The sequence below is a fragment of the Miniopterus natalensis genome, chromosome 3 (assembly GCF_054644295.1).
Source record: "Miniopterus natalensis isolate mMinNat1 chromosome 3, mMinNat1.hap1, whole genome shotgun sequence".
NCBI classification, from domain to species: Eukaryota; Metazoa; Chordata; class Mammalia; order Chiroptera; family Miniopteridae; genus Miniopterus; species Miniopterus natalensis.
This window is the reverse complement of record NC_142083.1, coordinates 37,996,821-38,009,922: the sequence shown is the minus strand read 5'-3', so window position 1 is coordinate 38,009,922 and position 13,102 is coordinate 37,996,821. Positions and strand designations below refer to the sequence as shown.

Sequence of the window (13,102 nt, the reverse complement as noted above, 5' to 3'; positions counted from 1 at the left end):
TATATAATCTGGTAAAGGAAGTAGAACATACAGTCTTTAAATCTGACACCATTGATCATAGTCTGGGATGAGGCTATGTCAGTCATCTTTCAAATACTGATAGGGTCTTAGTACTAGGATCCAGCAAGCATTGGCTGCAAGATAATGGCATCTCCAAATAATTGTAATGAATCTCACCATTAAGGCCATCATTAAGGACTAGGTCTGAATCATATATTGTGGTGGGGAATATTCTGAAGTTTTAAAAATTCAGAATTAGCTAGTAAACAGTGAATATTACAAAAGTAGGATGGGAGTGGGTACTAAAGCAAGAGTAAAACTTCTGGACATTCTTACCTAAGCAGAAGGGGAATTAAAGTAATTTGAAGATTAGACCAGAGGAGAAATTTTTGGATAAGGAAGCACCTTCTTCCTTAGTTAAAGACCTCAAGAGTTCTAGGTCATGGTGGAAGGACTATGTCCTCTATTTTCTGTGAACAAAGTTCTTACCTCTAATATAAGTTTTCTTGTTATATTCTATATCATCTTAATTTATGTGTCTAGAGACAAAGAGGAGATTTTATGAGGATATAAGGGTTCATCCATCAAAAAGATACAACAATTACACACATAGTTCCATGTAACAATAGAGCCCCAAAGTACATGAAGCAAAAACTAGCCAAATTGAAGAGGGAAAAAAAAATTCAGTAGTAATAGTTTGAGCCCTAGCAGGTGTGGCTCAGTGGTTAGAGTGTTGGACTGTGCATTGAATGGTCACAGGTTCAGTTCCTCAAGGGCATGTACCTGGGTTGCAGGTAGTCAGGGCTGGTTGATGTGTCTCTCTCACATTGATGTTTCTCTCCCCCCCCCCCCCCGAAAAGCAATGGGAAAAATATCCTTAGGTAAGGATTAACAACAACAACAACAAAAATTGTAATAGTTTGAGACTTCAATACCCAGCTTTCAATAACAGTCAGAACAAATAGGAAGATACCGAGGAAATAAAATTTTTGAATAGTATAAACAAACAGACCTATTAGACATCTACAGAACATTCCATCCAACAATAGGAGAGTATATATTCTTCTCAGTTGCACATGGAACCTTTAGGATAGACCTAATGCTTGGTCATAAAACAAGGTTTAATTAATTTAAAAGGATTGTAATCATACAAAGTATGACCTCCAGCCACAATGGACTAAAATTACAAATCCATAACAGAAATTTGAAAATTCACAAATATGTAGAAATTAACAAACTCATAACTAACCAGTGAATCAAAGAAGAAATCACAAAGGAAATTAGAAGATAATATGATGTAGGTGAATGAAAGCAAAAATACACCACACCAAAATTTATAGGCTGCAGCTAAAGCAATACTTAAAGGGAAATTTGTAGCTGGAAAAACCTTTCTTATAAAATAAGAGACTCAATAAACAATATAGAAATTCAATGAAATTATAAGTTGGTTTTTGAAAAGAATAAAACTAATAAACCTTTAGCTAAATTGATAAAAAAAACAAAGGAGGGGGGGAGAAGACTCAAATTACTAAAATCAGAAATGTAAAGGAGAACATTATTACTGACATTACAGAAACACAAAGGGATTATAGGTGAATGCTATGAACAAATATATGCCAACAGTTTTGATAACTTAAGCGAAATGGCCTAAAGTCCTAAAAAGACACAAACTATTGAAACTAACTTAAGACATAGACAATGCAAATAGACCAATAATAAATAGATACATTAGTAATAAACTTTCTACAAAGAAAAGCCCAGGCTCAGATGGCTTCACTGGTGAATTATACCAAGCATTTAAAGAAGACTTAATACCAGTTGTTCACAAATTCTTTCCAAAAATAAAATTAGAAGCCAGTTTTACCTTGATTCCAAAACCAGACAAAGATATCACGAGAAAACTACAGACCAATATCTCTTATGGATATAGATACAAATCCTCAAAATATTGTTAACCAAATCCATCCACATATAAAAAAAGATTACACACTATGACCAGATGGGATTTATCCCAGAATGCAAGGTTAGTTTACATTAAAAATATTAATTAATGTAGTAATCATATCAGTAGAATAAAGCCAAGACCAGTGATCATCTCAGAAGATGCTGAAGATCATTTGACCAAATCTAATACTCTCTCATGATTAAAAAAAAACTAGGAATGGATACCCTGATAAAAAGTATCTATGTAAAACCCACAATTAACTTTACACTTAATGGTGACAGACTGAATGCTTTCCTTCTAAGATCAGGAACAAGATAAGCTGTTCATTTTTAAAAAATTATTTATTGATGATTGATTTTAGAGGGAGGGACATCAGTTTGTTCCACTTATTTATGCATTCATTGGTTGATTCTTGTATGCTCCCTGACTGGGGATTGAACCCAAAACGTTGATATATGGGACAACACTCTACCCAACTGAGCTACCCGACCAGGACAGCATTCTTGCCACTTTTCAACATTGTATTAGAGGTTCTAGCCACAACAGCTGGGCAAGAAAAATAAAGACATCCAGATTTAAAAGGAATAATTAAAACTGTCTCTATTTGAAGATGTAATTAACTTGTATAGAGAAAAATCATAAGGAATCCACTAAAAAAAGTATTAGAGGTAATAAATGATCTCAGCAAGGTTCTAGGGTATAAAATCAATGTAAAAAATCAATTTTTTTTATACACTAGCAGTGAACAATGTGAAAATAAAAGTCAGCAACCAATTTCATTTATAATAGCATCAAAAAGAATTAAATACTTAGGAATAAATTTAATGAAAGAAGCACAAACCTTCCACTCTGAAGATAACAAAGCATGAAAAAAACTGAAGACCTAAATAAATGAAAGATGTCCCATGTTCATGGATCAGAAGACTTAATGTTAAGAACTCAGTATTCCCGAAATTGACCTATAGATTTAATGCATCTGTTACCAAAATCCCAAGTAAGTTTTTTGCAGAAATGGACTAGCTGATCCTATAATTCAATACGGAAATGCAGATGACCTGGATTAGCTAAAACAGTCTTGAAAAAGGACAAAGTTAGAAGATTCACACTTCTGATTTCATAACTTAGTACAAAAGCAACAGTAAAGTATGGTACTGGCATAAGAAGAGACATATAGATCAGTGGAATAGACTTGAGAGTCCAGAAATAAACCCTCATATTTACAATAAGTCAGTTTTCCACCAGAATGCCAAGATAATTCAATGAGGAAAAATAGTCTTTTCAAGGGATGTTGAGCAGCTGGATATCCACATGGGGAAAAAATGAAATTGAACCCCTACTGCACACCAGATACAAAAAATAACTCAAAATGAATTAAAGAGGTAAGACTATACAGATCTTAGAATAAATAGAGTAAATTTTAATGACCTTGGTTCAGGCATAGCCTTCTTAGATAAGACAACAAAAGTTAGAAGTGAAAAAGAAAAGTGTAAACTGACCTTTGTCTGTGCTTCAAAAGATACCATCAAAAAGTGAAAAGATAACCTATAAAGTGGGAGAAAACATTTGCCAATTACATGTCTGATACGGATTTGTATCTAAACTATATAAAGAACTCTTACTAACTAATAATAGAACAGTATCAACTTGAAAATGGACAAAAATGAATAGACATTTGTCCAAAGAAGATATACAAATGGCCAGTAAGCATGTGAAAAGGTCCTCAACATCATTAGCCGAAGGAAAATATAAGTTAAAGCCACAATGAGTTATCTATCACTTTACACCTACTAGGCTAGCTGCTATCAGAAAGAAATACAATAACAAGTGTTGGTAAGGATGTGGGGAAATTAGAACCCTTATATGCAGCTGCTTTGGAAAACAGTTCAGCAATTCCTCAACAAGTTAAACATATGAGTTACCATTTGACCTAGCATTTTCACTCCTTGGTATATATTCAGGAGAAATGAAAACATACATTCGTATAAAAAGTTGTACATGAATGTCCATTGCAGCATTATTCATAACAGTCGGAATGTGGAAATAACCCAAATTGTTCATCTACTAATGAATGAAAATGTGATATAACCATGCAGTGGAACATTTTTAAGCTATATATAAGAATAATATACTGATACCTGCTGTAACATGGATGAACCTTGAAAATGTGCTAAATGGAAGAAGCCAGTTACAAAAGACTAACAGTCCACTTATATGAAATACTCAGAGGCAAATCATAGAGGCAGAAAGTAAATTAGTCGTTGTCTAAGGCTTGGGGCAGGTGGTGGTGGGGTTGGGGAAAACGGAAAGTGATTGCTAATGTGTATGGGACTTTAAGTGATGGCTCATAAAAATGACCTAAAGTTGATTCTAATGATGCTTGTACAACTCTATGAATATACTAAAACTCATTTAATTATACTTGTTAAATTTTATGATATGTGAATTATATCTCAATAAAACTTACTTTTAAAAAGACTAAAAAATATGATTAGATCTTTGGCTTCTAGTTTAAGTCAATCTAAAGTAAAAAATTTTCAATTTTTAAATTCTCATGTCTTATGATTAAATTGTATTAAATATTGAAGATGGTCATTTGATTTCTGCTACATTTTCCAGTTGCTCCTGTTTAACTATATTTCTAACCATGTTTTCTGACCAGTTTTCTAACTTAAATCTATTCCTGTTTTGTAAGTAATACACATGAATATTTTTGTCATGTCATCTATATAGAATAATGATGGTAAATATCAACTGATTAAATCAAGGTATATTTACTCTTTTTTTTTAATTGAATTTATTGGGGTGAGATTAATTTCATAGAGTTGATGAAACTCACTGAGGAAATTCGAGTGTTACTGGAGCATGCATTACTTGGAAGCATGAGCACTGTGTGTCCCTTTCCCCTGTTTAGTTTGTGTGCATAGGTTTCTAGACTGTCTAAGCAAAGAATTAAGACTGCAGATTACTTTTCATTCCCTTTTTGGATCATAGATTTTTTTCATGTGAGATTATTTTAAATATAGTTTTTAGCCAGCTGTAACTTATTTTGTTAGAATAATCATATTTATAATAGCCAGTAGTCCCAAACCAACTGATTGTTGACCCTAGTATAATTGATATCAGAATCATAGTAGTTAGGTGAGGAGAGATTTAAATAAAGTTGCCATCTTGTTCAGAAGGATTTGTCCACCAATTTTTTTCTGTCCCTGTGGGGGGCTGGTGCACGTGAGCACACAGTCATTTGGAATACTTTATGTGGGGAAATGAAAAACTCCTCAGCACAGAAACTGGGGGGATTCTCTCTTAGGTTATCTACTATTCAAAATAGTGTTAATGAAATGAGAGTGTTAATGAAATGAAGGGATTACAAATCTCTCAGCTTCTGTCAGCATTTGTTTTTATTTTTGACATGTTGATGTTACCTTAAAGCTTCTTTGATTGTCTGATTGTTAGTACCTTTAAAAGATTTTTTTTAAGTGTGTAAAGTTACAGGTCAGCTGAAAGAAGTATAAATCTGAATGATAATCTTTGGAACTTAAGTACTTAAAATCTAGATGTATAGATTATTTTGTAATTTCTTTCATTTTTGCCTTTTATATACATGGTTACATTCACATATTTTCAACTTCCTTTTACTAAAGTGTATCATTTTCCCTGTGGGCATGTCACCTTGTCTCTTTAAGGTGATCTTTCCCTTGTTTTCAGCTGAGACATTAGATAAGTACACTCATCTAAAATTATCAAGTACCTTGGGGTTTTGCTTAAGTTTTTCCATCAAGATTAATATAGTTTTACAATATAAGGTATAAGAGACTTGGAGCAAAAATCAAAGTAACCAATACTTAGAGGAGCCCACTGGATGACAAATTAAGATAAGGTTTTGTCTTCATACTTTCATTTCCTAACAGAATATAACATGAGAGAAGTTTATTTCAGAGACCTTACCATGTGTGAAACACTAAGTAATGCTGAAAATACCAACTGTTTGAAAGCTTAAAATCTGTTACATAACCCCTGTATCATTCTGAAAAGGATTTCAGGTGGCTGCTTCTGAAAGTAGTAAGTGCAGCTGAAGAGATACATTTCTCTATTGCTAGAGTTTTTTTCAAAGACAATCTTATGTTCCTCTTTCATCTTGTACTGACTCTTAAGTATATAAATTAGCAAGCATTTAGCAGGCATTGTCTTATATAGGACACAGATGACTTTAATTTCTAAGTTGATTATTAATAAAAAACAGTAGTTGATAGTAAAACCACAATCTTGGTAAGAATGATAAAAAATATATAGAAGTTACAATGATAGAAAGGATTTTCAGAAAATATAAGAATAAAATATGTTTTTAACAGCTTTATTGAGATACAATTAACATACAATAAACTGCACTTATTTAAATGTATGATTTGGTAAGTTTTGATGGTATGGTGTTATCACTACAATCAAGATCATTATTGTATCCATCACCCTCAAAAAGTTTCCTCCATCCCCTTTGTCAACACCCCTTTCTTCCCCAACAACCACTGATCTCTTTCTGTCACTATAGGTTAGTTTGCATTTTCTAGAGTTTAATGCAAATGGACTTAAACAAGTTTGTGGGGTTATTTTTGGCCTGGCTTCTTTTTTAGTTTGAAATTAGTCACTATTCTCTCATGTATATTCTACTTCTTGTTATTGTTTTATTGCTGGGTAGTAATCCCTTGTGTTGATACACCACAGTTTGTGTGTTCACTCATCTCTTGGTGGACATTTGGTTTGTTTATAGCTTTTGGCTAGTACAGATAATGCTGCTGTGAACATTCATGTACAAATCTTTTTATGGACATATGTTTTATTTCTTTGGGGTAAATGTTTAGGAGTGGAATGGCTAAATCATATGGTAGGAGTCTGTTTAACTTTTCAAGAAACTGCCAAAGTATATTTCACCAGCCATATGTGAGAGTCCCAATTCCTCCAAAACCCGACCAACACTTGGCATTATCAGTCTTTTAAAATTTTAGTCTTCTAATAGATGTGTAGGGCTATCTCACTGTGGTTTTTAACTTGCATTCCCGTGGTAACTAATGGTATTGAGCATTTTTGCATGTATTTACTTGGCACCCTGTCTCTTCTTTGGTGAAGTGTTCATTTAAATCTTCTGTCCAATTTTTTACAGTTAGGTATATATTTTCTTATTGTTGAGTTTGGAGGTTACAATATGCTATATTGTAGTATAGGCTATATTAATATTCTGTATTAATATAAACTCTATATATATGTATATGAATACAAGTTCTTTATCAGATATAGGCTTTATAAAGATTTTCTCCCAGTTAAGGTGTACATAGCGAAGTCGTTACTGTGGTCAAACTAATTAACATCATCTCACATAGTTACTCTTTTTGGTGATGAGAGCATCTGAAATCTACTGTCTTAAATTTCTAGTATTCAGTGCAGTATTATTAATTGTGGTCATCATGCTGTATATTAGATCACTAGACTTATCTCACACAATTGCTATTTTCATTCTTTTAACTGTGCCTTAAGCAGAAATTTTAAATTTTGATGAAGTAGTTTCTCAATTTGTTCTTTTATGGATTGTACCTTTACTGTCATATCTACATAGAGTTTTTAAAGTTAGAAATATTTTATTTATGAGTTCTATTGCAATGGTTTCTTATTAGCTAAGAGTGTAAGATAGTATGTTCTCTTGTTTGCATCTTGTGAATTTTAAGATTTTTTCATTTCATTCAAAGATAACTCTGAATATTATAAAATGTAAACATAAAAAACTAACATATGCATTGGTCTTGCCATAATTAGGTCCTGCTCTAAGTTGTCAGAGTGTTATTATTAAAGCATTACTCTTACCACTTTATTCACTGGATGCAGCACAGCAAATAGATTTCAAGAAGCAGAATCCAGAAAAAAGGACTTGAAAGTACATATGCTGCCACAAGCTTCTTGGCTGATAGAGTATGGATGGACATTTTTAAATGTTGGTCAACAGGAAGGAAATTCTGAAAATCTGTTCTGATTTGCTAGGTTTTTGTAGGGTTTTTTGGTTTTGTTTTGTTTTCTTTATTTTAGAGAGAGAAAGGGGGAGAGAGAAAGACACATCAGTCGGCTGCCTCCCAGATGTGCCCCAATCAGGGATCAAACCGGAAACCTGGGTATGTGCCCTGACTGGAAATTGAACCTGCCACCTTCTGGTGTACAGCACGACACTCCAACCAACTGAGCCACAGCAGCCAGGGCTGATTTGCTGGTTTTTTAAACAATTTTAAATTTTTAATTGTGAAGAATTATTTTTTCATTAGAAAGATTTTCAGTGAATAATTTTCTTTTTCAGCATTTCCACAGGTAACACCAAAAGGAATTAATGGTATAGACTTTAAAGGGGAGGCAATAACTTTTAAAGCAACTACTGCTGGAATCCTTGCTACACTTTCTCATTGTATTGAACTAATGGTAAAACGTGAGGACAGCTGGCAAAAGAGAATGGATAAGGTAAGACTAGTTTTTCTTTCTTTTGAGTTTTATATATGGATTAAATATTTAAACTAACTTGTTAGGGAAAAATCCATTGGGATTGATAGAAGTAACAGGTGGTACTTCTCTGAAACTGTGGGTATCTTATCCTCAATTTCCTAATGAGATTCATCAGTTAAATATTCAGTTGCTGTACAATATGCATTCTTGATAGGATTTTAATAACATTTTCATAGTGATAACAGTAATGCTTTGGAATGAGCCATTTTACATTATCCAGCTTTATTGTATGATATATGAAACTGCATTTAAGATATATAAACTAACTTAAACACCAATTTATAAAGTTAAAACATATTAACTTACTGCATTCATAACCATGTATACTTTCCAAGGTCATTGTGATATCATTCAACATACATTATATGGTTCATTAAGCATTTGTTTCCTGTTCACCTTTGCTGACTTTCGTGTAAACTACCACACTAATAATATTACAAAATGAGTATTTAGTTTCTAGTGTAATGTGTGGCTTAGTGAATTTGTTTAGTAGGAATATTTCTGTTTATAATTCAACATAATAAAATAGTGAAATGTTAGAACTGAAACATGCCACTATTTTATAGAAGAGGACTTGTCCAGAGATGTTAAGTAGCAGAATTAGAAGAATTTTACTGTTTGCTATATTTCAGCTCTGGATTCTAGGCCAGACATCAGTCAAAATCTTACTTGTCAGCAAATCGTATTGCTTGTAGTATTTGAATGTATCAGTTTGAACAGGATACTAAAGAAAGCAGTATCGTCACTGATATAATGGCAGAATGGCCATATGATTTGAATGTCACAGTGTATTTAAAAAGGTACCCATGTTTAGAAGAGAAGAAAATTGGTTAGAATTCTCAAGTGCAGTAAGCCATACTAACAAAATATGTACTCTAAAAATAGGAAATAAAAACATCCATTTAAGGTACAAACATTTCATTAGTCTTCTGGAGTCAAACTATTTTATATTCAGAGATTTCAACTCTATACTAATGTGTATCAAGCTGAATTTTTGGAAGATTCCCTGTACACACGAAAAATAATGCAGTGAGAAAACAGGACAACCCCTTAAATCTATTAGACTAATGGTTCAAGAAAATCATTCAACTCATCTAGACTAGTTTATTTAAAACTTTTTGTTTTAGTCTCTTTGTCCTTCACTAAGGGATCATCTTCAGTCATATCTAACACACTGCCTAAAAATATTCTATTCATTTAAGATGTTTGCTTACATTAATAGACTCACCTATGTGAAATTTCGCATGCTTTTTCGCTTTCCCCTAAGTCTTTTTTTTAATATTGGTGTGCTATGTGTTTTTGTTTTGTTCATTTTTTAATTAAGATATGTTAATACATATAGTGAAGTGCACCAATCTTAAGTGTACTGCTTGATGATTTTTGTACATTTGTATATACCCCTGTAACCACCACTCAGATCAACATACAGAACTTTTATAGCAGAAGGTTCCTTCATTTCCCTACCTAGTCATACCACCACCTCAAGAGGTAACTACAGTTCTGATTTCATCGTCGATTAATTTTGTCTGTTCTTGGACATCATATAAATGGAATCATACAATACACACTCTTGTGTCTGTCTTCCCTCCCCACCCCAACATTGACTGTGAGATTCACTCATGTTGTTACCTTTAGTGGTAGTTACGATGAATTTTCATTGTTTGACTTCATTTTGATTATCCTTTTTTCCTGTTGATGGACATTTAGGTTTTTATATTTTGTCTATTATGAATAACACTACTGTGAACATTCTTGTACATATCTTTTGGTGGACATATACTCTCATTTCTCTTAGGCATATGTCTAGGAGTACAATTGTTGATTCATCGGGTATATGCTTAACTTTAGTGAATATTGACAAACAATTTTCTAAAGTGTTTATGTCAGTTTAAACTCCTACCAGCAATAGATGAGAATTCCAGTTGCTCTTCACACTTGTCAACACTTAATATTGTTGGTTTTTTTGTGGGTGTTTTGTTTTTTAATTTTTAGCCATTTTGGTGGGTCTGTAGTCCCATTTTCTCTTGAGTATGCAATAAGCAGTTAGTCTTTGGATTAATGAACTAATTCATTGATTTGCAATAGCTTTATTTCAAAAGAGGGCACTTGGAAGTAGTTAGTTTTGTGTGAGTTCAGTGTGGACTTTTTAGCCCTTAAGTATTTGAGGTAAGGCATTTGAATAAAGGCATGAGGTTCTTTATAAACTTGTTGGACTTCAGTATTAGATTTGACATAGTGCAACTAATTGTTGTAGAAATAAGTGTGAGATTGGTGCCAGGACCAACCTTTTAAGTGTTGACCCTTGGGTCTTTTAACCTCTTAGAGCTGTAGACAGTATTTATAAAAAGAGAGGGTGTAAGTAGAACTTGGTTCTTTTTCAGCTCTAAAATAGTTTTAACCAGCAGTGGCAAAGTACAAGAAATTTCTTTCTTAAAATATATTTTAGCATTCATTGATTCCACTTGAGTTATTTTCTTCCTGGCATTCATTACTTGTTTCTTGTTTTGTTTTCTTTATAACAAAGTAAATATGCTTTTATTTGAGGGAAACAAACACATGAATATACTTAATCCATTTAAATACATAACCTACCTATTAGGTGATTTTAGTGGTGATTTAAATGGTAGCTGGTATATAATATATAGCCCCAAATAATACTCATTTTCCATAGGAGTAGAGTTATTTTTTGGCCAAATCATAAAATTTCAGTGAAACGCAGAGAGAATTCCCACTTCAAATGATAAATTTTTCACTTGCTTTCTTTTAAAAATAGGAAATGGAGAAAAGAAGAAGAACAGAGGAAGCATACAAAAATGCCATGACGGAACTAAAGAAAAAATCCCACTTTGGAGGACCAGATTATGAGGTATGAAGTTATATTTTGATCTTAGAAAGAAAAACACATAGGCATCCCCATCACAAAAGTGACTGATTTTTAAATTATACTTTTGTGGGGGTTTTTTTCACCACAGTATCCTCTTTCCCTTTTTATTTATTTAATTTTGGGGGTTTTTTGTTTGTTTTAATTTATTGTTGAAAGTATTACAAATGTCCCTTTACCCCCCCCCCATTGAACCCCTCCACCCTGCACCCCCCTCCCCTCCAGGCCTTCACCACACTGTCTGTGTCCATGGGTTATGCATACATGCATGTAAGTTCTTAGGTTATTCTCCCTCCCCCCCCCCCCCACTCCTGCCTTCCCTCAGATTCATCAGTCTGTTCCATGCTTCTGTGTCTCTGGATCTGTTTTGTTCATCAGTTCATTTTGTTTGTTAGATTTCACATATGAGTAAGATCATGTGATACTTTCTCTGGCTGACTTGTTTCACTTAGCGTAATACTCTCCAGGTCCCACCATGCTGTCTCAAAGGGTAAGGGATGCTTCTTTTTTATAGCTGCATAGTAGTCCATGGTCTAAATGTCCCAGAAGATGCTTGATATGATTTCAGTCTTCTTGAACTTATAGAGACTTGTTTTGTGTCCTAACATGTGGTCTGTCTTTGAGAATGCCCCACATACACTTGAGGAGTATGTATATTCTGCAGCTTTGGGGTGAAATGTTCTGTAAATGTCAATTAAGTTCATCTGATTTAGTGTGTCATTTAGAGTCTCTGTTTCCTTGTTGATTTTTTGTCTAGAAGATCTATCCAGCAAAGTCAGTGGTGTGTTTAAAGTCGCCTACTAGGACTGTATTGCTGTTGATCTCTCCTTTAATGTCCTCCAGAAGTTTTTTGGGTTTTTTTCATCCTGTATGAGTCTTTTGTTCTGAGGTGGGGTCTCTTGTAGACAGCACATATTTGGTTCTTGTTTTCTTATCCGTTCAGCTACCCTATGTTTTGATTGGAGCATTTAATCCATTTATATTTAAGGGTATTACTGGTGGGTACTTATCTATTACCATTTTAATTCTTTATGCCTTTGTTTCTCATTCTCTCTATTTCAGCTTTTTATTACAGCAGCCCCTTTAACATTTCTTGCAGTGCTGGTTTGGTGGTGATAAGCTCCTTTAGCTTTTTTTTTGGGGGGGGGGCGTTGGGAAGCTCGCTATTTCACCATCTATTTTGAATGATAGCCTTGCTGGATAGAGTATTCTTGGTTTCAGATCCTTGATTTTCATGACCTTGAATACTTCATGCCATTCCCTTCTGGCCTGTGGAGTTTCTGATGAGAAATCAGCTGACAGCCTTATGGAAGCTTCTTTGTAGATAACTGCTTTTTTTTCTCTTGTTGCCTTTAAGATTCTCTCTTTGTCTTGAATTTTTGGCATTTTATTTATGATGTGTTTGGGCATGGACCTCTTTGGGTTCTTGCCTGGAACTCTCTGTGCCTCCTGAACTTGTGTGACTTTTTCCTTTACCAGGTTAGGGAAGTTTTCTGCCATTATTTCTTCAAATAGGTTCTCTTATTCACAGCTTATAGTTCCCTTGCTTACTTTCTAGATCTTCTGGCACTCCTATGATGTGAATATTGCTACATTTCATGTTGTCCCACAGCTCCCTTAAACTGTCCTCCTGTTTTTTAATTGTTTTTTCTTTTTCGATCTCTGATTGAGTGATTTTTTTTCTACCCTGTCTTCTAAATGGCTGATCTGATCCTCACCTTCTGCTAATCTGCTGTTTATTCCTTCCA

The 13,102-nt window shown here is 33.7% G+C and overlaps 1 protein-coding gene across 2 annotated transcripts in view; it reads left to right on the top strand.

The window, feature by feature from the left end:
• Nucleotides 1-13,102, top strand: part of CERT1 (ceramide transporter 1) — a 91,161-nt gene that overhangs the window by 53,801 nt on the left and 24,258 nt on the right. For both annotated transcript variants that reach the window (XM_016205244.2, XM_016205245.2), the window contains exons 7-8: nt 8,274-8,431; nt 11,247-11,339. In XM_016205244.2, the coding sequence (XP_016060730.1) occupies nt 8,274-8,431; nt 11,247-11,339 (251 nt within the window). The remainder of the gene's footprint in view (nt 1-8,273; nt 8,432-11,246; nt 11,340-13,102) is intronic.